Source organism: Lates calcarifer, linkage group LG13 (assembly GCF_001640805.2).
Source record: "Lates calcarifer isolate ASB-BC8 linkage group LG13, TLL_Latcal_v3, whole genome shotgun sequence".
NCBI lineage: Eukaryota > Metazoa > Chordata > Actinopteri > Centropomidae > Lates > Lates calcarifer.
The window spans coordinates 4,057,363-4,082,013 of NC_066845.1; the positions used below are offsets into that span (position 1 = coordinate 4,057,363).

Below are 24,651 nucleotides of genomic sequence, written 5' to 3' on the forward strand. Positions count from 1 at the left end.
CTCCCCATCATACCTTAAAACCATCCAGTGGTATTGTAACAGGCAGGCTGCTCTGGCGGTTGTGTCTCCAGCTCTGGAGAAGCCTCTGCTGGGCTTCAATCTTCTCCTTCTCCCTCTCCACACTCCTCTGGCCGTCCCTCAGTCTGTCCAGATTTTGCTGATACTCCAGCAGCTGGGCCTCCAGCTCCTCACGCTCACAGCGCAGACGCTCAGCCTCCAGGAGGCACTGCTGCTCTCGCTGCTCCAGCACACTCTCCTGTTCACTCTGTAAACACAAAAGTCTGTTTTAATGTTTGTGTATTTTTTCCTCTCTTGCATTTAGCTAAATGTAGGCACAAGTAATAACAGCACAACAAAGAGTAGAAAATGCTTCAGCTAGCTGAAACAACACATTTTAGTGTTTGTCTCCAAATTTACCACTTGACACTGACATTAAAAATTATATAAGGGAAAACACATCATAGATGAAAAAAAGCCCACAGACTAAAGCCTTGACAGACAACCTGTTTTTTGAATTCATCAGAATATATGTTGTTGTTAAGAAACAAGTTCACCAGTTATCCCACTGAAAAGACAGGAACTCCAACCTGATGAGGTCAAAGGAAAAGGAAGTTACAAAACTTCACAAGATCACACCTTAATTTTCTCCACATTCTGTGCTGATGATGTGTCACTGCAATCTAAAAATAACTGATAAGGGCGAGGTGAATTCATAGGTCATAGATTTTGTCGCTATGTGACAGTCTTCGTTTTTTGTTGTTGCTGAAATGACTGTTTCTATTTACTGTATTATTTAGTCAAGGTTACAGTATATCACCTAGTGGTGTTTTTTTTTTTCATTTATTTGACAGCTTTGATTCTGGTGTGATATGATCAGAAACTGGCACAGATGAAAGATATGGGTGAGGCCTCAGTGTGCACAGTGCTCACCACAACATTTTTGGTGGTGCACCAAGCTTCCATGGAACGAGAACAGAGGGAGACAGGAAAGACAAGCAACAGACATATCAGAGTATATATTTAAATCTTTAGGTCATCACCATTCTGAGGCTCACCTGTTGTTTCTCCCTGACCAGACACTCTTTGTCCCAGCGCTGCTGCTCCTGTTTCAGCTTCATGTGGAGTTTCTGCACCTCATCCACCTCTTCTTTCCTCCGCTCTACACCCTTCTTTTCTACTTCCTCTTTCCTCTTATCAATACTCCTCTGCTTCTCCTGCTCCTGAACAAAAACAAAAACTGGTTTATTCCTTTCTTTCATAATTTAGAAAGATAAAATAATTGTTATCTAACTTTCTCAAACCACTGATACACTGGTATGGGCTAACATATAGTAAAAACATTTATTTTAACGTGGATAGCATGTGACTGGTACCAGACTGTTTTGGAGGGAAGAGAGGACTCGGAGCTGAGGCTTCTCTCCCTCCTGAAGAAGAAGTTTCTGGACCTCATAGCAGCTGTCCTGAAGGGTCACTGCAGCCTGCAAACACAAGGAGGAAACACCTGATCACACTCAAGTTGTAATATAAAAATTCCATACATCCCGTAATGAGGGCTGGAAATTTGATAGCCAGCTTATTGACTAAAATGTCAATGATGTCCTTTCAATCCAGATATGAACTCATTTAACCACAGACGATGAGACTTGTGTGTTATCTCACCTGCAGACTATAGAGAAGCTGAGTCAGGCTCTGGACGCTCTCCGCCACCTACAGAACAAAGTGTTATTAGGAGGGGAACAGTAATGTATATTTATTCATTAACAAACATTGCTTAAGAGGAACCAGTGGTTCAACCTTTAACAGTGTTCCTTTGGTGTCTCCTCTTCTCAGCTCGACAGCAGAGCTCCACAACACACTATCCAGCCCTGACAACTCTGTGTCTGATCCAAGAGAGGTAGAGCTCATACTGAGTGTGCTGAGATAGTCTGCTGCAGGGGCAAGGACAGGAGAAGTAACATAGTAAATGGCACAGCCTGCACATTATGAGCAGCAGTGCCAACTTCAGGACAAACATACAAAATGACATTCAAAATTACAGTGTATATCTGCGGCTCACGTTCAGAGGGAGACTCCTGGATGCTGCTGCCATGACTGTTGTAGCTGCAGCACTCTGGTCCTCGGACAGGAGAGCTCTGATTCTGTACAGAGAGGCCATCACGAGTCTGAAGAATGGCGATCAGGTTCTCAGCTGCAAAATAAGCAAATATCTGTCAAAACTCCTGATTATGATTGCCAGTGTATGCAGACTATGTTTTTCATATTGATATTTGCAAAGTCTAATACACATGTCCAATTAAAACAATCACTCAGTATCTATTTGTTACAGTGGAGTAATTATTTGCTTTGCCAAACTGCATTTTAGTTGATTAAAAGTCCTGCATGCCCCCAAAAGCCTGAATAGAGCTCAGGCTGATACTGGGCTGAGCTCTGCTAGAAATTATATGATGTTCTCAAACTCATTACACAGATAAGAATGATAAAGGAGCAAGTTGTCCAGATCCAACAGACCTATTTATAGCAGAAATCCTGACTTAAGAAACGCCTCATAAAAAATTAATGGTTGCATCATTTAAGTGTCCTGGGAAGCCATACACAGTTAGTATTCACTCTCATAAAAGCTATGCTACTATGCTAAAATGTTCACTGTGAAAAAGGTTTGTAGGTGCAACCAAACTGACAGTAGAGTGAGGGAGTGGTTAATTAAGCATGGTCCTGGAAAGAGGTCTACTCAGCCAAATGAGTGAAAACACCTGTGTAGGTGTACCATGTTAGGTGGTAGAGAACAGGCGTCCTCCTCAGAAATATTGCTCAGAGCCCCCTTTTCAACAACAGGCCAGCCCTGTATATATAGTATTACATTAGGTATTTGAGAGTTTCTCTTGTAAGTTCTTACTATTCAAGCTGCCCACAAAAATGGATTTGCCCTAACCCAAAAGATTTGTATTTCAAAGTCACTGTGGTGATGCAGGTGACACTTAAAAGACTGACTGAAAAGAGTGAAATATATTCTTGGGCTTATATTTGCAGCATGACTCCAGCCACACTGTTGCTTTCTCACCTTCTCTGAGAGCAGCTGTGAGGAGTGAGGAGGCCTGTCGTGGCATCTCACTGTCAGTGTCTGGTTGCACCAGCAGATGGCGATGTGGTACAGGTTCTGGTGAGCAGAGGGTTAACTCAGTGAGCTCAGCATACAACTGTAACTTCTCCTCCAGGCTGTTGCAGATGCGCTGATCCTGACCCAACAGCGTCTCTACACAAAACACAAACACAAAACAGTATCAACGAATGAAATCTGGACAGCACAGGTAACAGATAAAATTCATGCAGGCATCCAAATATTTTCTTACCTTGGAACTTGGCAGTCTTCTGAACCCTTGCTTCTGCGGCTCGCCTGGCCTCCTCTGTCTCAGTGCTTCGCTCCTCCTCCTCCTCTTCCTCAGGACAACTGCCAGGTAGACCAGTGGGTTAGATAAGGAGTAACACACATGCACTTACAGAGACTGACCAGGACAAACACTGTACACTTGACTTGACTGGACACACGTGCATACACACACCTCTCTACAGCTTGTCTTATGTGTCTCATCCAGGCATTCCTCTCCTCTCTGGTGGTGGTGTGAACTTCATACATCTCTGGTCCCACTGATGAGGCGGAGATAAGGAACATCCCTCTCTCCTCATTGGCTACTTCTCTAACGATGAGCTTCTGCAGAGGGATTACTGGAGGCTTCTGGTCCTGAAAGAATGGATAAAGCCCATAAAATTGGTGTTAAAAGATCGAGAGAAATGGATGGACAGAGGGCAAAGGTGTCTTTGATTGAAGTGTTGTTTCGGTAGAGGCTTACCACAGCAGCAAATATGAAGCGCTGGTCTTTCTCTTGCAGGAAAACCAGCACATCTGTGAGCAGGAGCGCCAAAGTATCTGAAAACAGGAGTAGAAATACATATACTTTGGTTGTCTCAAAACTAAACAAAAAAAAATCTAGTGGCACAGAGGACGTCATACATACCTTTTAGCCGCCCTGTGGCAGTTTTCCAGTAGACCAAGCCTTTATGCTGCAGATCCCTGTGTTTACTGTGCAGGTCCTGTTTGCGAAACACCTTGCCGTTCTTCAGCTTGGCAAAGCTCTTGTTCTCGAGCCGGGCCAGCACTTCCTGCAGCTCCTGACACCTGTCATACTTACTCACAGTCAGGTCCACTGCAGCAATGATGTCACGGATCTGAGCCAGGGCACTTGACAAGTCAGAGTGTTCCTGACTTCCTTCTGTGGGGGGAAAGAGGTAACAGAGAAGTAATAAAAACAAGGGCATTACAAAACACATTTTTTTAATTACACTGCACTCAAAGTGCACATGTACACTGAGAGAAATGTTTAGCTCTCTGCTTACATATCGATTTTATATAGATTTCCTTATCCATTAACTGCTATGTTGCAAATTTTAGACATTTAGATATGCAAGACCCCTACCTTTATATGTAAGAGTTAGATATGTTTACAGTTTAGTGTAGGACACAGTAGAGCTGACTTACCCTGAGTGTACTGCAATATCCTCTCCTAGCAGCACAGGATACTTGGTGATGCGCTGAGTGACCAGCAGGATAAATTCTGGTACCTCTCTCCGCCTGACCAGAGAGTTATTGCTCTGTTGCTGTGAACAGAGGTAAAAGTGATAATGAGAATATCATCTCAATCAATTAAAACATTTTACTGTAAAAACCTAGTTTTTAAAAGCGCAAGAGGTCAGGGAGCTCACTCTGACAAAGTTTTGGCAGTTTCTTGTTCTGTTGCTGCAGGTCTTTGAAGACGTTGACAGCCTCAGTGTGGCGACTGCAGAACTCGCCGTACACCTGCTTCATCTTCTCTGCATTTTCATCTGAAAACTGAGAGAGAGCAAGAGACCATGAGACACTAAGTATAGACATGTATCTCTGGGTGTTTATACGCATGGATGAATCTTCACCAACCTGCTGAAGCAGTATGTCTCCAATCTGATGGATGAGATAATTCTGTGGGTTCTCAGGTTGGGTTGTGGCCTGTCTGCGTTCCTGCAGAGCTCCGAAGAGGTTCCTGTGGAAGAGCAGCAAGGGATCCAAGCACGGGAAGATCCGGGCCACGCAGTCCCAGTCCAGCTGAAGCTCCTCCACCATGCCTCTCCTGAACACCTCTGACATGACTGTCAGGGTTTGGATGTGGTGCAGCTCAGTCTGCATCAGCTCTGTAGAGGGGTTGGGAAAATGGATTATGGGAACTGAAACATCTGGTGGAAATGTGTATGTTTAGAGATGCAGATAAGATGCTTAGTTGGGCAAAAGTTTATTTTTATTGATCTTGAATGAAGGAGTGTGCATCATGTATGTTATCAGGTTTTCCAATTAGCAAAGTAAACTACAGTCAAATGTGATTCTTTGGTTCAACCCACTGAAGTTCACTTCAACCAATAAAATCTGCTTTGCAAGTTCACAATGCTCATATGAAATAACGCAAAATTAAATACTAGTAACAGAAGTTTTTGGATGAAGCATGTCATGTCATGTTGAAGGCACAAAGAAAAAGAAACCTCTCACCATAAATAACATCCTGTCGTTTGATGGTGTGCCTGTCATGCTGTCTGCAGAACTCCGGACTAACAGCCAGACTCCACGATTCTGCATCAAGTCCCAGCAGGTCGGCTGACAAGTCACTCAGGAGAGGGGCATCAACAGCATCTATGAGAACAAAAATAAAGAAGAAGTCTTAATTCTGAATCACTGCTTTCAGAAATGCTGGTGTGATGCTTGAGAAATTTAAATCCCAGTAAGTCTCTCTTCCTCACCCTGTGTAATGATTGGCGGGTCAGTGGATGGGGGAGTCATTGTGATTGGTGTTCCCTCATCAGACAATAAGCTGTTAGTGCAAGCTGTCGCACTGCAGTCCCCGTCCAACCCTGCTGAGTCACTCAGCCGTCTGTAGAGAGACAAATCGAGTTGGAACTGAACATGAAGCTTTTTGACAAAGACAAAGAGAGTGTTTGCATGTGGCTGCGTGATTGTGAACAAAGATTTTATTTATTTTAATACTCTGAAACAGATTCCAGCATTTGTGGGAGAGACTATTTTATAGTAGTGGTCATGTTCAAAATTTGACAAAACAGTCTTTGATGTATTGGTGAAGCCATAGTGGGAGCCACTGCCATCCTACCTGCTGTCTATAGAGATGGAGAGGCTTTTGGTGAGAGGGGTGACTGTTTCTCTCTTCTCTCTGGTCATCGTTGGCAGTGAAGAGGAAGAGGAGGAGGATGAAGAGAAAATGGAGGCTGGAGAGTTGTCCTTAACAGAGCCTAAGGGAGAGATCAGGAGCAAGAAGAGCGATTGGAGACAGATTGGAGATTTTACCATTCTACAAATAAATACTTCAAAACTCTGTTTAGTGTCCAGATGTTCTGTTTATATCTATGTAGTCACTGAAAGTAACTAACTGGATTATAAAGCTGTGAGGAGGTCTGCATTTGTTATCTATCATTGTTTAACTGGGCTTGCAGCCTACAGTTATGACAATATGCTATAATAATTAAAGCTGATTGTATTTGACCTTGACGCCTTTTTGAAAACACAGTGAAGACACATTAAGAAGTAAAATGATCCTGTCAATGAGAGAGAATCATTTAACCTCAGTGCTCATGCACAAACACACACATGGGCACAATCCAGGCCAGATCCCCCACTGAGATAGATTAAAATGTAACTTTTTTTACCAGGGAAAGAACAACAGGGAAGAGGAAAGAGAGTGGGGGCTGAGGAGAAATGGCTTACTTAATGCACTACAGGGGAAACCAAGGGAGGACAGGTGAAAACCAAATGAATCAAAGATCAAGGGAGGACACTATTGGAGAGGGGGAAGGAGGGGGCACATTGTAATTTCTGACTCACTCTGTGGGAGAGACAAGGTCTTGCTTTTCATCAGCAATGCATTCCTCTCCTGCGGCTTCTGGGAAAAGACATAATCATATTAACATTGACAGATGTAAATCATAGTTTGTGTTTAAAATATCACGTTGTTGTGGTTATAACACAACAAATTCAGTACAAAATAAATTCAATATTGGAGTCAATGTATGCTTTGCCAAAACACTGAAGAGATCCTGCCCTTAGATAATCTTATTGTGTTCTTCAACACATTCCAGGAGTTCCTTCGTCTCCGAGTGTTGGAATTTACTCATCCTGCTGTACCCAACTCCTCTTAGCCTGCCTCTACTTCAGTAACTGATTTATATTTTCTTTTTTCTTGGCATTTTGCCTTTAGACAGCACAGAGGAGTGTGACAGGAAGCACGGGGAGATACAGAGGGAATGGCCTGCAACAAAAGCTGGATTTGAACCGGGGATGTTGCTGCCACAGAGCGCGCATCAGACCACTGGACATGGTTGAAAGACAGTTGCACTACAGATCATACTGTTTGTGAACTTACTGGATTCAAAACACTGTGTGGAAAATTTGATTGATAAGAGTAATGGCCGTAGCATGGTAACAACATGTGGTGACAGATTTTCAATTCATAAATTGTTAATTATGTATGTAAAAGCAACCTGTGGAGTTTTTGATCACTAATAGTGCTATGGAGCAATAAGCACAAGGACACATGCAAATGGGTCAGGAAGAGGAAAGACAATATGTTTGTTAGACCTCAACAATGCACGAAATGTGCTAACATCAACATGGGGAAAAAAGACTTTCTCCCTGAAACACTGTTTGACTAATGAAATCATTTAAAAGAAGCCCAAATACGACTCTTGCAAATATTTTCACATTACACCACATTGTTTTTACCTGCTTCTTTATTCGTGACAAAAAGAAAAACACATCATCAAATTCAAAGTAGTCCCAGACATGCATTGTCTGTCATCAACAGCTGTTTTTGAATGTTTGTAAAGTCATTTACTCAGAGTTTTTCCTTTAAACTATTTAAAATATATTTAAAATCATTCATCGTTCTTGCTTGTTGGTTTTGAGATCAAATGAGGTGCATGATGTTAGTGGTTACCTTTCCACAGGCTGCAACAGACTCTCGACAGTTTTTATGGACATTCAGGAAACAGTCTGCAGACAAAAAGCAAATCCCAGTTAATTTCATCAGTTAAATGATAATAAACAAAATCACCACATCTCTGGATTCAGTGTCCAGATGGCTGTCGAACTGCTCCGCTCTTCACAATCAATGTTCAATTTGTGGGAGGAAGAAAACTGACTTCATGTCTTCTGCTAAACAAAACATCAAGGCAGCACGTGCAAAGAGATTTACACAAACCCTTAACAGTTCAGCCACCACAGGACATAAAACAACAACAGTGCTGACAGTATAATACTTACTGGAGCACTGCAACAGCTCCTTCCCAGAAACAGACTTATCACAGGCCACACAGAGAGCGGGACCAGATGGAGACACAGGGGCAAACTGGTGTCCATTAGCGGCTCCTGACTTCTCCTTTCCCTCCTTCACCTCTTTTCCCTTGACCTGAAATACAAGTCATAAATATCGCAAATTTACTCATTCAGCTGACGTTTACTGCAGTTAATGCCACAATATCATGTAAACCACCAAAGTAGAAATAACATGACTCTGAGCAGCAGGCAGAAAGAGGCATACAGCAACCATCTTCTTGCTGGAACACACCTGTTAAAGTGGAGTTAGTTGAGATAAAGGGGCCTCTGAGAGAGCCGTTCTGTTTACTTTGTTAAAGTCCATTGGGACGACTGCTGTTGTGGTGCTTTACCCTTAGGGGGACGTTAGGGGGATTTCTCTGTGTATGTGTGTGATAGTGCAATGTTTGTTTTCCTATCAAACTTTACAAGGAAGTCTAAGGGTGCATGTTTGTTTTTTGACTGTTCGTGTGCATCATGTATCTATATATACATGGAAGCATGTTCTTGAATACATGCACACATGTGTATAACATTGAGACTATACTATGGAATGTGTTTTGGTTCCTCACACTGTGTGGAGGGGGTCTATGTATTATGTAAGAGGATATTTTCTCTGCCCCGTTGCTAAGACCTGAGGAGAGGGAATTTTCTGCCTTGCCAAATAAAGGCACAGTGAACATACAATGGCTCCCAAGCACAGGAATTCTGACCTGGCTTGTCTGAGAGGTGGTAAACCTTTTACTGTGCTACTTCTGGAAGGCCTTTCAGCTCTGATTCATTCTTTTTTTTAATATATGTGTATAAAAAGTTCAACTACCAATTGAAAAAAAGTTCAACTCAGTCTGAATTTTGAAGACATCTTAACCAACAGGAATCATATTTTCCACAGGAGCTAATTGCTGCCATGTTTCCTCACCTTGGTCTTGTTGCGAGTGCTGGACATCCTGTTCTTGAGGAAAGCTGAAGGTCCGGCTGACTTTGTACTTCTCTGACTCGACCTTAGATGGGATTATGTATTTATCCCACTCCTCATCCTCAATCCTGTTTCAGTATGTAAATATTTCAGTCAGCAGTCATCACAACTCATCACATCATTTTGGCCTATGGAAGACTGCAGCATTCAAACCTGACATGCACCTTCTTTATAAAACTAATCATCGTTTGAGTACTTTTAATATACCAAAAAGAGTTGAATAATCAGATACACTGGTGTCATGCTGGAATGAAAGAATGTCCAGACAGTCTTCCAGGACCCCTGGTCTACAGATTATTACTCTTAGCAACATGCTTGGCATGCTTGGAAGTCACCATGGACTCTAGTGGATACTATTTATAGAATGACCTTGCCAAGATGCAATTAATAATGTGTCAACTGTTCATAGCAACTTATGTTGGTTACATTAGACATTCTAGGTGAAAGGGAACAATGACAGAACATAAAGAAATGAGAGGAACACATGCAGCATCACATCAAACCCATACCTTGACATGACATATAAAGTGTTAATATAGTCTATTTCTGAAGATTCATATGTGACCAAATATGGCTGCAAATAATCCAGGTGGTTAATGGATGAGTTGGACAATGGTTTTATGATGGGGTTAGAATGAGTTAAGCCACACATGCATGGCTGGGAGGTTGTTTTGGTGAAAACATACTCTTTGAGGAACTCTGTGAGGGTGAGGTGTTGGAGTGATGCGCTGCTCTCCTCCTCTGCTGACTGGGCCCGCTTACGGAAACCCAAAATCCTGCATGGATATAACACACCTCAGACCAGGTTGTTGCTTTTTCAGCTCATTAGGAGACTTAAAATATTAATAATATGTGTGTCATCTGAGATTAGAGACTACAAACCATTTCTGTTAGCTGCCATCAGGTTTTACATATGGATAATCACATGGCTGGTTGTACTACATTAAGTTTTAGTAAACAATATAAAATATTAGAAAATGCTTGAGGCAGGGACAACATCCATGCTTTGTTAACATTGGATGGACTGAGATATTGTGAGGGACAAACATTGAGTCCGATCAGTCTGGTATTGTGAATATTGTAGTATTATTATGATCTATTCTAATACAATAATCAAATTATCTAATATGATAATGTAATTGTCTAATATGATCTTCTAAAATGTTTCCACTGTTAGCATTGCATGGTTATTAGCAAACAAAATGAATTAGCGCATGATACATTTATGAGGCAGTGAAATGAAATAAACTATAAAATGGATATGGATTGTGGCGGTTATGAAATAAAATAGACTAAATTTGTCACATGGTAGGATTGTAAAGGAAATGTTAAGTAAGTATACATGTTATAATCTATGCCCAAAATAAATACTAGAATATGTACATGCTATCAATTCAGTATCATTAATGTGGTCTAGAAACAAGCTATATGTTTCTGAGGTTTGAAGTCCAGGAAAGCCCTGAGTTTTGCTGTTTACTCAGGGTTATTTTGAGGTTGCAATCAGTACATATTCTGGCCCAGGCCTTGCAACAGGAAGTTTGTCACATCCTGCACACTCAGACACCAACCACAGGTTTAACCCTAGAGACACACATACACACTCAAATGCACACATACACACATGTGGGCGCATCTGGGTAAATCTCTAACCACTGGTCAACACTGATGCCTAAAAAAGGAGGAACATCTGAACAAGACCCTGCACAGTTGAGTGGATCTTGCCTGAGCTCATGAAATGACACACTGGCTTTACCTCTTCTCTCTGGGTGTCTCTGTCAGGCTGAACGCTCTCTGCTCTGTAAGATAGAGGAACAAAGACACACAAATGAGTAAGCCAAAAACACATATCAATCAAGTTGAGGATATTGTTACAGATTTTAAGTTAATCAGCTGAGGGGGTGAAAAACCATCAGCCTAAATCAGAATTGAGTTAGGAGCAACAACAAGAATCCCTGAAACAGTCTGGATCCAGCAAACCCCTGCAGAGAAAGAACAAGCAAACAAGTTTTGCTATGAAAAACCAGATGACAGTTAAGATGGAAAAAATAAAAACCAAGAGGGAAACAAAACATGCACCCAAATGGAAGCAAAGAGAACCCTCAGAGTAGAAACAACTCCTCCTTCGGACGATCTATAAGAGTTAAGTAGAGAGCATTTTTCCAAAGCCTAAGGATATCAAAATGTTAAAGATTCAGACGTCTACTTAACCATTACATGGACCAAAAAAAAGTATTTTGGATGACTATTGTCAAGACACAAGTCTTGGCATCAAGCTTTGGAGAAAGTCTGCTTTTGATCAATTCAGTAATTCAAAATAATAAAGAGTATGTTCTTTACTGAGACAGTGGTTTATGCATTGCACATTATGAGGGTCACCGCCAAGAACTAAATCTTACCACATATACAGGGCTGCGCAACTTGGACAACAATGAGAAACATCTTCGTTTTCCAAAATTGTGATCAAATCATTTTACACCAGAATGTGTGGCAAAATGATTTGATTTTGCACTATATCTAGACTAATTCAACTGTTTTACTCCAGGTTTTCCACCTCGTATAAATATACTTTTAAACTGTGGTGGGTCATGAAAAGTTTAAATATGCCAAACGTGCCTTTTCGTTGTGCAGCTCTTTGATAATCATCAGTTTGTCCCATGGTTCACCAGAAAGAGCAAAAAGACACAGTGAAATGCATTCACCAACCAACCGGCAGAGTCTTTGTACTTACTAACTTGGTTGAGACGAGAGAGGGATTTAGAGAGAGATAAAGCTTGAAGTAGAGAACGACCGCTGCTGCTGAATGCACCATCTACACAGGATAAAGCACGGCCTTAATGCTCCACACTCACTCATACATGAGTAGTGGTGTTGTATCAAAGCTGACTGTAAACACACATATACTTTATAGAGGTTCAGTTGATTTATGACACCTGTCTGGTTGTCCCCCTGTTAGACATGTGGCACATGTGTCCATTCAGCTGGCTCCTGGGAACAGAGAGGTCACAGGGCAAACGGGGTCAAAGTTCACTCACCTTCTGCCAGGTCAGTGATGGTTGCATCTCGGTTTAGCAGTGGCCGTGACGGCTTTGCTTTGGGGGAGGAGTAGGAGTAGGAGCGCAGACGAACCTCGGCTTCCTCTGGGTTCTGGGTGAGAAAATGAATCAGGGAAAACAAATCAGGCTGTGAACAGGAAACTTGGAGAACAGCGGATTGCTGCAGGACTGACAGATTAATGTGTCTGACTTTTCGTTCACCTATTGAGCTTGACAGCCTGGGCTTATCAGCTGATGTTTGTCTGTAAGGCAGGCTGTGTCTGCTGTAGTACTTTATATTCATTTTTCGTTTTTTATTGTGATTGTAATGCATTTCCATAAACCCTGCTGCATAAAATGTTTTAACTATAGTATGATATATCAGGTGCATGGAACATTTAATATAACGTGTAATGAGGGTGTACCTTTGTGGACTTCTGCGTGCTCGTGGAGTGTGTGCGGTTAAAGTCCGGTGACGTTTCGAAAGAGTCTCTCTCCTCTCCTGAGCTGGAGCGCAGGATGGACTGCTGCTTTATAGATGAGCAGGGGTAGGAATGTCCTAGTATGTCCTCTTCCCCACTGTCGCACTCAAGACTAGGACTAATGACACATATACGCACACAAACAGCCACAGACACATATTTAGGTTATGATCCTGCAGCTACAGTGTTCAATAACAGCTGTTGCTATTCCAGCCTATAATTGAATTGAACTGGGAACAAATGAGAGACTTAAAAAAAATCTACTGGCAGTCAAAAGTCTTGATGTTGCATATTACTGTTGCAGACAATCACTGTATTCATATTTCTGTCATTAACCAGCTGAAACTAGAAGATTACATTCAGTTTTGCTCAGATTCCAGTCCTGTTCATAACCCAGGAAGCACTTTTAAATCCTAAAGTCTTGCATAGTACAACATCATGCACTGGCTCTGTGTCTACGATGATTTTGATCATTTTGTATAGATCAGTGCAGATAATCTCCATGATATCACCACTGACTGTCATCACTGCCAAATCCAGGCTATGATCAGACTTTGAACCATGCAGCCTTTTGCCAACTTCTGTCCCAGTACAGAAGATCCTGCAGCACTGAGGAAACTGGAAGGAATGTTCAGCAACTTCAACACACAAACAGCTCAATTGTGTCCATGCTTCCTGTCACTTTCTGCACCTTCACTGACTACAATCACTGCACTAAACGTCAGAAAACGCCTCAGCTGACATTCCAACCAGATGACGCTTGGTTGTCTTAATATGGGTTAGTCTCAGGAATTTTTATAATGCTTATCAACAAGATCACAGTAAAAGCTTCTGAAATTGGTGCACAAGTTTAAAATTCTGCTGCACTGCATCTTTCAAGAAAAATCAAGGAATCAAATAGGCTATGATGTGGAGTAGTTGTTCGCTCACTTTAACATGAAAAAAACTCAACTAGTTGTGATCAACAGCAATTGTGTCCTACCTCAGGCCCCGGCTTGCCTCAGTCAAGCTGCATCCTCTGCGATTCAAAGCAGGAGACGCTGGCAGGCACGGCTGCATCTGACGCCTCTGTGCTCCTTCGAACAAACGGAAGGCGGAAGCCAGGGGGGAGGAAGGAAAAGACGGGGATGTAGCAAAGGGAGAGGAGGGAGAGGTGCGAGGGGATGGCTCCCTGTGATTCTCTGGGCTGGGGCCTTGGATTCCCCTCTCCCCATTATGGGGTGTGGATGGGTGCCGATTCTGGGAGCAGTTCCCTGAGTCAGGGGGACTCGTGGAGAAGGAGTCCCAGCACTGGTTGCCAACATGGGGCGCAGGGCTCACCTCCTCCTCCCCTGGAGAGCGGTATCTAATGTCAGCGTCATCCACCTGGAACAGAAAAGAGAGAAACTGAAGGCAATGAGACCGAACCATTTAACAAACTGATCTGTAGCTCCTGTAATGGAACATTTTACATCATGTGAGCCAAGTCTATTTTTGACTTAATGACTAAACTATATAACTGACGCACACTGTATATTTTTACTTACACAGCAAAGAAAGAAACACTAATTTCAGCCCAACTCACCTGATCCACCAGCATAGCGTTGGCGTACACTCGGTCTTTGCCGTGTATCATCGCTGACAGTCTGGCAGCTGCAGCCAGAGTCGGGGATGAGGCCTGGCTCTCCCTTATGGACTGGCTTTTCTCTACAGAGAGGGAGCGAACCACAGAAAGAGAGAGAGAGAGGGGATTTTTCAATATTACATTTGGTTTCCACAGCAACACCTCCTAACTTCTCACAAACACAGGAAGTGACATAGACATCCTGGGCAGTTGCATATCATTGTTCTGGACCAAGAGTCTCTGTGAGAGTGAGTGTTTGTGTGTGTCTGTCTGAAAGGCTCTTTGCACACACGTGAATGGGTGTGCATGTCGAGTCGTGAGTGGGCATCTGTAGGCTTGTTTTTTTCCTCCACCCTGCCTTCGATACAGCGGGTGAGTGGAAATAACTCCCAGTAAGCACACAGTAGCATTGACAGGAATCCTTCCAACACAGTAGAGTCACTGTGAGCAGGAGCCTGGTTTTGCTGTTAAACAGGAGAAAACACTCCTGCTCTCAAAACACACACAGCTCCCTCTGGGATGTTGCTCTGTAGAAAACACAGCTTCACAACACAATTTCTTAGAAAGTATTTCAAGCCTAACATTATTAAACACAGCACTGACTACAACGAAGCTTTGATGCAACAGTTATGCAGCACAGTCAAGTATTGTTTGCTTATTTGCACAATATGGAGAAACTTAACAGAATAAGGAGTGGAAAAAATGGCAGAGGTGAAATAAGGAAAAGACATTTAACTGCACAGCCCTGAATAAAACACAAAATCTGACTTGAAATTGAGATTTAGATTGACATGAATAAGTTTTAGAATCATGTGACCACAATCAAAAGCTCCAGAGCAGCAACCAAATGGGTGTTAAGGTGCGAATCTGTCTCATCTGTTGTTTCCAAGGTCAAATATGATCAACTATAAAGCCAACATATATGGAAAGTTGTTTAAATGTTCATCAAAAGTAGAAATTTCACCATCTACATTTCAAAGACAACAGGACAAGGTCCACCTGCTGTTGAAGGTCATGTGATATTATTGAATGCTCCAAAACAGCTATTAACATATTGCAAACTTATGTGAAGTTCCAGATGTACAGTAGTTTCCACTGGGTGTTTCTGTCTAACTTTGTCCAATCTCAGCACCACACTGCCTGTGTGTTACCTGTGCTAATTAGGCTGATTAGGAATACTTATGAAATGTCTCTCTGTCTCAACCAAGATTAAATTATATATTTATAGAAATATATTTATTATTCATATATTTATATTTACATAGAAAGCGTCTGAAACTTTTAGGCTGTCAAACTCCAACAATACCTAGCCAGTCATTAACAAAACTAAGAAAACAACATCACCAAATTACAAGGAACTTAACCCGCAACAACTCATAAATCTACCAACCCGTCCTCAGTGCTGCAGTGAAGCTTCTAAGGAGAGAAATAAATTCAAACCACATTAGCAGCCGGTAGTAACAGTGAAGCAGTTGTCACAGTAACCAGAAGAGGCAGCCTCATTAGCTCAGTTATATTATTATGCTCCTAATGACAGTCTCACCTTACAAGAGCCAAACCATGCCTGCAGTGATGCCAGTGGTGCAAAAACATGTGTTTGGCACCGCTACTTCCACCCAAACCCCTCAAGAAGCTATTAAAACAAGACTCAACAGTCTATTTTAAAAACAAATCCATAGTTTAGCCATAGTTTCTGAGCTGCCAGTGCCGCAAAATAAGAGCAGTCCAGCATTTGTAACAGGGGATAAATCAGACCAACAATTGGCTGTGCTTCCTGTAGGTGGTGAGACCAATAAATCTGAGAGGCAACAGGGAGTCAAGCAGACATTGATGAGGACACCAGATGAGTCCTGTTCCATCCACATCAAATGTAAAGGAAGAGAATCAAGTTCAACCACTGCAGGATATACAGAGGCCGCTCCACATTAAATCTGAATCTCTGAGTTCTGAAGTATCTCTGATAATGCATGGTATCTTCTAGAAAATCTACTGTAAGTTACTATAAATGTTACAACCTGTTCTTATGCTGTTTAAAAAAAGCTTCCTTTTAGTTCCAGCAGAAGACACTGTACTGTACATGAACCTGAACCCTGGTTCATAATACCTGCAAAAAGTCACGTTAGACGTTCTACTGTGTATCGCAGGATTAGTTTTAGTGTAACATCAAATCCAGAAAGGAGGTCAGATCCTGGATGTGGGTCAAACCGCTGTTTGAAAGCAGATACTGTTTCACATAAACCCACTTCAGGAACTTGACAGACAGGCCTAATAGTTCAAGTTCTGGGCCAGATCCAAAGCCACAGCTGGCTGCGACTGGCCCGATCATTCACACACCTCTGACCCATAAACACCGCCTCAGTGAACATTACTGTCAGGCGCTGCGATCTGTGTTTAACATTAGTTAACTGAGGGAATAACAGAGAAGCAGGGAGTTCATATTACTAACAAGTTAAAGCCGCACAAAATCAATCTTTCTGCTGGAGAAGCTGTCTTTATTGCTGATACAGAGGGTGCTGTCTGCAGGTTGCCATTTCAAAGAGAGTTTTAAGGAATGCTGAGCAGTGTGTGGGGCTATTTGTGTAAGATTTTCACTCACAGAAGGTATATTTGGAATGATGTGATATTCAGAGCATGTCCCTGAGTGAGAGCCAACCCTATACAGTAGCAGCGCCTGGAGCAGCAGCAGAGAGAAAAAGAGAGAGCTGGAGCTTTACAGAGACCCAGACAAAGACAGCAGTCACTGCCAGGTTTCCAGAACAGGGCAGTTAAACACAGAGAGTGACCCTTCAACCCATGCAGACCCCTGGGAGAGAGAGATCGAGGAAGGGAGGATGGAAAGGGGGGAGGCAGGGCTGTCACAAGGGTTCTTTCTCAAGGCTCACTCACTTTTGAAGCTGTACGGCAAAACAAAAAGTTTAAGACAAACACAGAATCATAACTGTTAAGTGTGTAAACACCCTGGCTTGTTTATTATGAGTATAAAATGATTATTTGTCCATGCTGTCCCTTCTTTTATGATGCAAGTCATGTTTTAAGCACTGAGCTAAACAACTGTCACTATGGAGAGAGCTGGGAGAAGTTAGGAGCAGAGTAAAATAATAAGCTGAGTCTAAAAAAAGGAGAAAAATAATCACAACAGCTGGTGTTATTACCTTATAAGAGGAGAGAGGTAATTATTTGACTTCAGTGCTCGTGGTGGGCCGTTTAAATCATTAAAACAATTGTCTACCAAAATCTACAAACCCACTCTGAGTTATGACACCTGCGGTCAAACATCCTGGTCCAAGCATCACATTGTGTGCTCCCTCTGTGTTTACATTTCAGTGTGTCACCCGGGCCCGAGAGATCCAGGAAGAGGTAAACCCAGAGTGAAGAGCGATCAGTCCTCAGAGCGAAGAAATAAACTTCTGGCACCGCACACCTGAAACCACATTTCACTTTGCAGGTGCATTGTTACACCAGAGCTATTTTACTTCAGATTCTGAGCTCTAAAAATGTCTACCTTCACTTTAATATACTTTATGATCAGGTTAAAAAGTTGAAGAAAAAAAGAACTCTTCAGCTGAAGAGCAAAGACAGGCAGTGTGTATAAAAGTTGCCGATGTCAATCACAATTAAGAAGCAATAACATGGATAATCTTGCAGAGGTTTATGGTGAAAGATGAGGAAAAGACCACTGGAGTTGAGCCATGACACAGACATGGCAGTAACCTGATCTCATTCTGTGTCTGTCTTTCTCTGTTTCTCTCTCCCTCTCTCTCGCTCCCCAAAACACACAGCCATTTGCACACAAGCAATGAACTGTTTAACCACTCTGGTTTAATTTTGTACCATTTTATGCATTCACTTCAGCTCTCCCATGACTAATGATGAGGCAACAAATTTGTATGCCAAGTTAAAGCACCAGTCTTAACTTTAATTTTCCTCAGTGTCTGATAAATCAACAATAAACTGAGGCAAACACTGAACTTCAGCTCCAGTGATGCTTCAGTGGCACCCAAACAAAAACTGATTTTGATTATCAACTGCAGGTGCCTGAGCACAGGTTCTGTTTACGAAAGGACATATTAAGCACTTGGTCTCCCTCTTGCACTTCATGGGCACCCAGCAGTCACATGAAGCCACAACTCCTCACCAGTGTTCATTCATGCACACAAGAGTGTGGCCTGAGGATGTAGAAAGCCCCCAAACCACTCAATCAGCCTCGAGTGGACATCTGACATTCCCCAACATGCTGTCAGATATCAGGTTACATCACTGGCAAACATGCAGTTATCTCACTCTGATTGACTTGGTACTGCAGTGGAGGCCTGTGAGTAAGACTGTGTAATGGGAACAGTCTAATTTTAACTTTATTGTTCCACAGTGAACAGTGAAACGTGTCTGCCGAGCGGGCAGTTTGCAGTTAAGTCTTCCATTTGCCATCTGTAGCATGATGTAGCTGTTAGGCTATCCTGTGTGTATACAGCCGAAAGCTTTCCCTCGGAAATTAATGCAAATGCATCTAAAGTCTGTCAAACACCTCAGAAAACAACATTTCAGAAACATTTGTCATTAATATTTCTGTCTGTGAAGTGAAAAGTGACCCAGTCAATATACATGGCAAGCCATACAGCTATAACTGTTGGTGTGACAGAACAGCAGGGATAGAGTTCCACATCTATTTACCGCTCTGTTACCTTTTTTCCCCATCTTCCTGCGCATCCTCATCTTGGGAAAAGAAGGCCAGGAGTAGTTGAAAGGCGAGTCCGAGTCAGAATCCATGATTTGCTGTCTTCGAGAAAATCTTCATCCAAACAGCTCAAAGTGTTTGATAAATAAATGAACAGTGCCTCAGTTTACATCCATTTCCCCATGGCTGAACAGACTGCGGACTAGCTGCATACTCATGCTCCTTTTTCCAGAGCTCTGCTGTAGACACTCTGACACTTCAGGAGTGAGCCAGCATGTTCCCCTCTGTCTCCCCCTCTAATCACCCCTCCCCCTAAAATCTTCCCCTTCCCCCCTTCACAACCCTGAAACAACTGTTCGACAGAGCCGGCACCGAACCCTGCCTTCTGCCTGTGCTCCTTTTCTTGACTTTTCGCTCGGTCTCTATCCCTATTTCTTGTGTTTCTGGCTGCTCTTCTCAAGTCTGTGCCAGCCTCTCAGCTTTTTAGTCTTTCTCTATCTCAGTCACTCAACAACCACACACAGTGCGGAGGGAGAGGGAGAGAGATCAACACAGGCTGACAGGAGCAGGGGGGAGGACGGTATTGACGGCCGGAAAGAGTGAGTAAAGGAGGGAGAGAAACAGGGAGAGACAAAGTCAAACATAGGAGTGACTTCAGAACCTACAGTGAAGACAAACATGAGGGCAGACAGCTTAGCGGAGGTGAGTCTCAGACACAGGAGAAATCATTAACCCTGTGAGTTCATGATTGTCTCGGAGATATGCTGGACTGTAGAGCTGCACACTCCACACATTCAGTTACTAGCCATTCAGTCCTAGTATGCCTGATGCCACGTCTGAAGAGAGTTCTCCTCGATCACTCCATTCACTCTGTCTCTTTCTCTATATTTTAGCATGTCAAAGCCAAGCTGAAGGGGTAAAGGGGATGGAGTATTGGGGTGGGGGGGGGGACTGCCAGGTCAGCAGCCTCACCATGGAGACAGCAGTGAGAGCCGCTGCTGTTTTCTTCTTCCATGCCGTCCCCCCCCCCAATTTTCCTCCTCTTGCCAACTTGCAGGAGTACAGCGCTCCATTTGCAATGGCGAGAATACAAGTAAGTTTGGCTAGAGGTGGTAAAAGCAAGAGAATGGGACAGTGAAGGAGGTTTAAGAGACAGATCAGACAAAGGCACTCTGGAGAGAGGCCAAACATGGGTTTATAAATGCACATAAATGAAGGAATGTGATAAAAAAAAAGACAAAAAAAAGGGATGAGAAGAATTTTGTAGGCAGAATAAAGGCAGAGGAGGGAAAAAGAGGTACACTGCAACTATAGAGAGCTGTTTCTGTGTGTGCATGAGGATGTGTGTGGGGAGGAGGGGTGGTGGAGGGTGTTGGCACTGTACTAGTGAACATTAATGCTGCTTTTGTGGGGTCTGTGTGAGGTTTAGTCCTTTTTTCGGTTCTCCAATTAGATCCCTCAGATGGAGTCTCAGGCTCTTGTTAGCGTTCCTGGTGTTGCGCTCATCGTCCGTTGCCACAGTGCCAAACTATCCATATCATAAATCCCTTTCTCTTGCCCCCGCCCCCAAATACACACACACCATTTGCACACTCCTCCACTCTCCTCTCCCTGGGGATCTCAACAAGCTGCTGGAAAACTGCATTCAGCAAAGCCCTGGCAACCCCCATTCAGCAACAAACACCCCCTTTTTTCACTTCCCCATACCCCTTGCCCCCTTCAGAGTGCTCTTCCTTACTGCATTCTCCCTCTCAAGCACACAAGTGCGCGCACACACACACACACACACAACAGCCTCCTTCCTTTCTTCAGCTGTGGAGAGCAAAGTTTCTCAGGATGAAGTGGCCTTTGCTGTTTGTTCACTAAACTCACATTAAAATGCTGACCTGGGAGGATGGAGCAGGGAGCAAGGGTGCATAAGTCGGTGTGTGTGTGTGTCTCTATGTAGGTATTTGGGTGCAAGTGTGTGTTTTGGGTGGGGTATTTGAATATTGGGGGCATTAGGAGGGCAGAGGTGGGGGGTGGTGGGTATGAAAAACAAAAGAAAAAGATTGCCCTTCTCTTAAAAATTCAGAATCACTATATTTATATCGTAAAGCTTGTAAAACCTGCTTTTGCAACACTGTATTTAAATACAGTTAACAGCCAATGAAGTTACTAGTGATATGAATTGGAGAGAGGAAAGAGCTGACATCAAGAAGACAGGGGGACCTAACAGCTATATTCTAAATTCCTCATCCCTTGCTGAAGATCTGGCTACAGAATTTCTGTCTGTCTATTTGATGCACAAGAGAGCAGCCACATTGCATGCGATCGAATCACAATATATGCTTCATTTCTTGGTTACAAAAAAGAAAAAAACCTTCTGGTAACTTGTAACGCCCGACAGCTTTGGAATGTCTAATGAGGAAAGGGTCAAATAGGCACTGTAATCCAGGAAGAATGGCATGTAAAAAACCTGAGTCATTTTCAGTCTGAGCTATTTTTTTTATTCAAATAATTCACTCAACTTGAAGAAACCTGAAAGAAACTTGAAGGGAAACTTGAAGAAAACAGCATTCAAGTGACTAATGTTATTCGTCTGAACCACAAAAGGCCTTTGAGGGGATCGAACGAGGTCACCGGCAGGCAGTCCTCAATGGCTACACAGAAAATGTGAAAATCCGCAACTAGCCAACAAACACACACACATTCACAAATACACATGTGCACACAGAGTACAAAATGACTAGACCATATAGCATGGAAAACAACACCAGCCACAGGAAGTTAAGATTGCAGATGTCCAGTGCCAAGTGTTATAAAGCCTGAAGCCTCAGCTTGTAACCACAGCATTCTTACACTGAGGCATCAGTCTGCTCTGCAGCAATACAAGCCAATTATTAACCCGCAGGATGTTCCCACTCTCAAATCCTTCCTTTCCCATCCAGAAGAAGATCAGAGTGAAGCCACCTTCAGCCACCCAGTTAGGAGTCATTTCTGTTCTTTCTGTCACTGCTGGCAGGAACAGAATGACTCAGGATTACAGACAGGAGCATTCCCTAAATGTTGTATTAAAAAGATTCCTTCACACTGCCATAATTGCTGTAAACACGGAGTGACAAGACTCCAAAAACTCCAGGCAGAGGGGGGGGGGGCATGACAAGCCAGGGTACTGAAATGTGATCCTATAGTCCGTGGGGATGGTAGGCAGCCATAGACGAGGATTAGAGCTGAGGTCCAAGTTCTGTTCAGGAAAGGAAATGTTTCCTGCAGTTGGACTCGCTTAATGATTTGAAGCTACTTGGATAACTTCCTATGAATATAACACCACCTAAAACAACAATGATCAGTTTCAGTCTGCACAAAACATGATCTATGGCTGAGGCACCACAAGCTCTAAAATTAAAACCATATCTAAAAACAGGCTTCCGAGAAAGCAACCGTGCTTGGAAGGAACTTTAAAAAGACTTTAAAAATAAAATCTTTACCAGAGTCAGACTGTGATGGATCGTCCTCTTCGTCCTCCTCATTCAGGCAAAACATTAGTGGCTCCTCATAGTCCTGAGTGAGGAAACAGGGTACATTTCACCAAAAACCACGTTCATTTTCACACTGATCTTGCACCTTAGGCTGCAAGGTTAACACAAAAACTAAAAAGTGAGTGGAACTAAGCACAAAAACGCATTTGGCAATTGCCTCGGTGTGTGGCAGAAAAAGATTAATTAGGTAACCATCTGTATCACATAAAACGGGTCCTATTGGATAACCAGAATCATGTGCACACACCACACCTCTAAAACTTGAAACGCACACTTGACCACGCACAAAGTCATCTATTCAGTGGCACGTGCAAGGTGCCAACTCCAACACCTTAACAATGAGAGTGAAACAATGTGGAGCATTGAGGGGCAGTCAGTGCCTTGTTGTAGCCATGACCGCAGTTTGCCACTGGCTGATGGCAGATGTTCACGGAGACTGAATGGAGCTTTCAGAGTTTTGAAAAAACTTGAAATAAGATACCCAGGATTCTTTAAGTAACACTTGTTGTTGCAAAATAAATACAGGCACCGAATTAATCAGGAATGTTTTGGAAGGACATCTCATTAGATAAAAATGTTAAGGCAGACATTCCAGGGAGATTCATAATAATTTAATATATTCTTGTTATATTTGAGTCTATAGCTTTGTGTGTGAATTATGTTGAGAAAATCCACTACTGTCCTTGCATCAAATACGTACATTTTCTTCTACAGCAGAGCTTCCTCCATTGATATCAGGATACAGTGCTGAAAGAGGAGAAAACATATTCAGACGCAGCCATACAGTGGCCATTAAACTTCAAAAGAGACTCAAGTAAGCACAGATGTTTGTCAGTTTTTAACGATACCATGTCAAGTCTTATTTTTGTTTGGGGGGGACCTGGGGGATCTTTACCGTGAGGCCTTGATCTCCTTTCTTTTCATTTAACTACCATGTACATCCCAGATCAAAGGACACCATGTATGATCATTTACCAGAAACAAAGCAGCGACATACAGAAATTAGCGTTTGGGTGGTTTGATGTGTAGCCTGAGGTCGCGTAAAAATATAAAGGCAGGAAATGTAGGTGAACTAAGTGGTACCAACTCATGAAGGATATATAGGTTGGGAGAGAAAGTCAGACCCAAGAAAAAAATCATGAGAGGAAGAGGATAAAAAGAAAGCAGAGGCTGGGAAAGGAAAGGATGTCATGTACAGGAAAACACTAAACAACAACCCTGAGCTGACTGAGGTCTTTCTGTCCCTCAGCGTGATGCCATAAAACACATTCAAGTCTGATATAATGATGCCAGCTGGCTCAAAATGTTGCTCTATAGCCGGGGGGGGGGAGCCAGAGAGACTGGGAGACAGACAGAGAAGGAGAGGGGACACAATCTTTTAAATTTCATCCAGCTAATCTGTGTATTTTTAACCATGTTAGCAGTCTGTTTTTGGTTAGTCCACCACTTTAGTTCTGACTGAATTCACAACTAACTAGCTGATAGACTGCCATGAAATTGTGCACAGCCAAATGGTACCCAGAGGCTGAATCCTAATGACTTTGTTGAACCCCTGACTTTTCCTCTAGCACCACCAGCAGGTCAAAAATCACCAAACAGTCTATCGTAATGTCTCCCTGTGAATGATTTTTCATAACACTGGTAATCCCCTGACATCTAGCTCCATCATCAGGTCCAAACTTTAATTTGTTTATTGCTTTTTATTTTATCCAAAAATATTATTGCTTGATAAATAGCTCACACCATTAATCAATTAATAAACTGTTGTTAAATTATTTTTGGACAATTAACTAACAATTCATCATGTATTGGTCAACTAATCTGTCAGCATTTCCTAAACATACAGCTCGGTTGTTCTCTGGATTTTTTCACTTTCACAGACTTGCACTACCCCTAAAACCCCAGAGGAGGGCAGTCAATTTCTATCTGTCTTCCATGACAGACAGTATCCACCCTCATAAAACACTAAA

At 42.6% G+C, this 24,651-nt stretch overlaps 1 protein-coding gene across 1 annotated transcript in view; it reads right to left on the minus strand.

Moving 5' to 3' along the window:
* LOC108881044 (rho guanine nucleotide exchange factor 28-like) overlaps positions 1-24,651 on the minus strand; it is a 36,547-nt gene that overhangs the window by 1,766 nt on the left and 10,130 nt on the right. Inside the window, 32 exon segments of the mRNA XM_018672817.2 lie at positions 14-265; positions 1,056-1,220; positions 1,374-1,478; positions 1,660-1,707; positions 1,795-1,928; positions 2,057-2,188; positions 3,059-3,250; positions 3,348-3,445; positions 3,558-3,736; positions 3,846-3,922; positions 4,011-4,265; positions 4,532-4,556; positions 4,558-4,650; positions 4,756-4,770; positions 4,772-4,882; positions 4,967-5,217; positions 5,567-5,707; positions 5,815-5,945; positions 6,180-6,318; positions 6,908-6,965; positions 8,019-8,074; positions 8,345-8,489; positions 9,315-9,356; positions 9,358-9,439; positions 10,058-10,147; positions 11,125-11,167; positions 12,404-12,515; positions 12,829-13,003; positions 13,868-14,250; positions 14,450-14,571; positions 22,631-22,703; positions 23,382-23,428. Coding sequence (XP_018528333.1) covers positions 14-265; positions 1,056-1,220; positions 1,374-1,478; positions 1,660-1,707; positions 1,795-1,928; positions 2,057-2,188; positions 3,059-3,250; positions 3,348-3,445; positions 3,558-3,736; positions 3,846-3,922; positions 4,011-4,265; positions 4,532-4,556; positions 4,558-4,650; positions 4,756-4,770; positions 4,772-4,882; positions 4,967-5,217; positions 5,567-5,707; positions 5,815-5,945; positions 6,180-6,318; positions 6,908-6,965; positions 8,019-8,074; positions 8,345-8,489; positions 9,315-9,356; positions 9,358-9,439; positions 10,058-10,147; positions 11,125-11,167; positions 12,404-12,515; positions 12,829-13,003; positions 13,868-14,250; positions 14,450-14,571; positions 22,631-22,703; positions 23,382-23,428 — 3,971 coding nt within the window.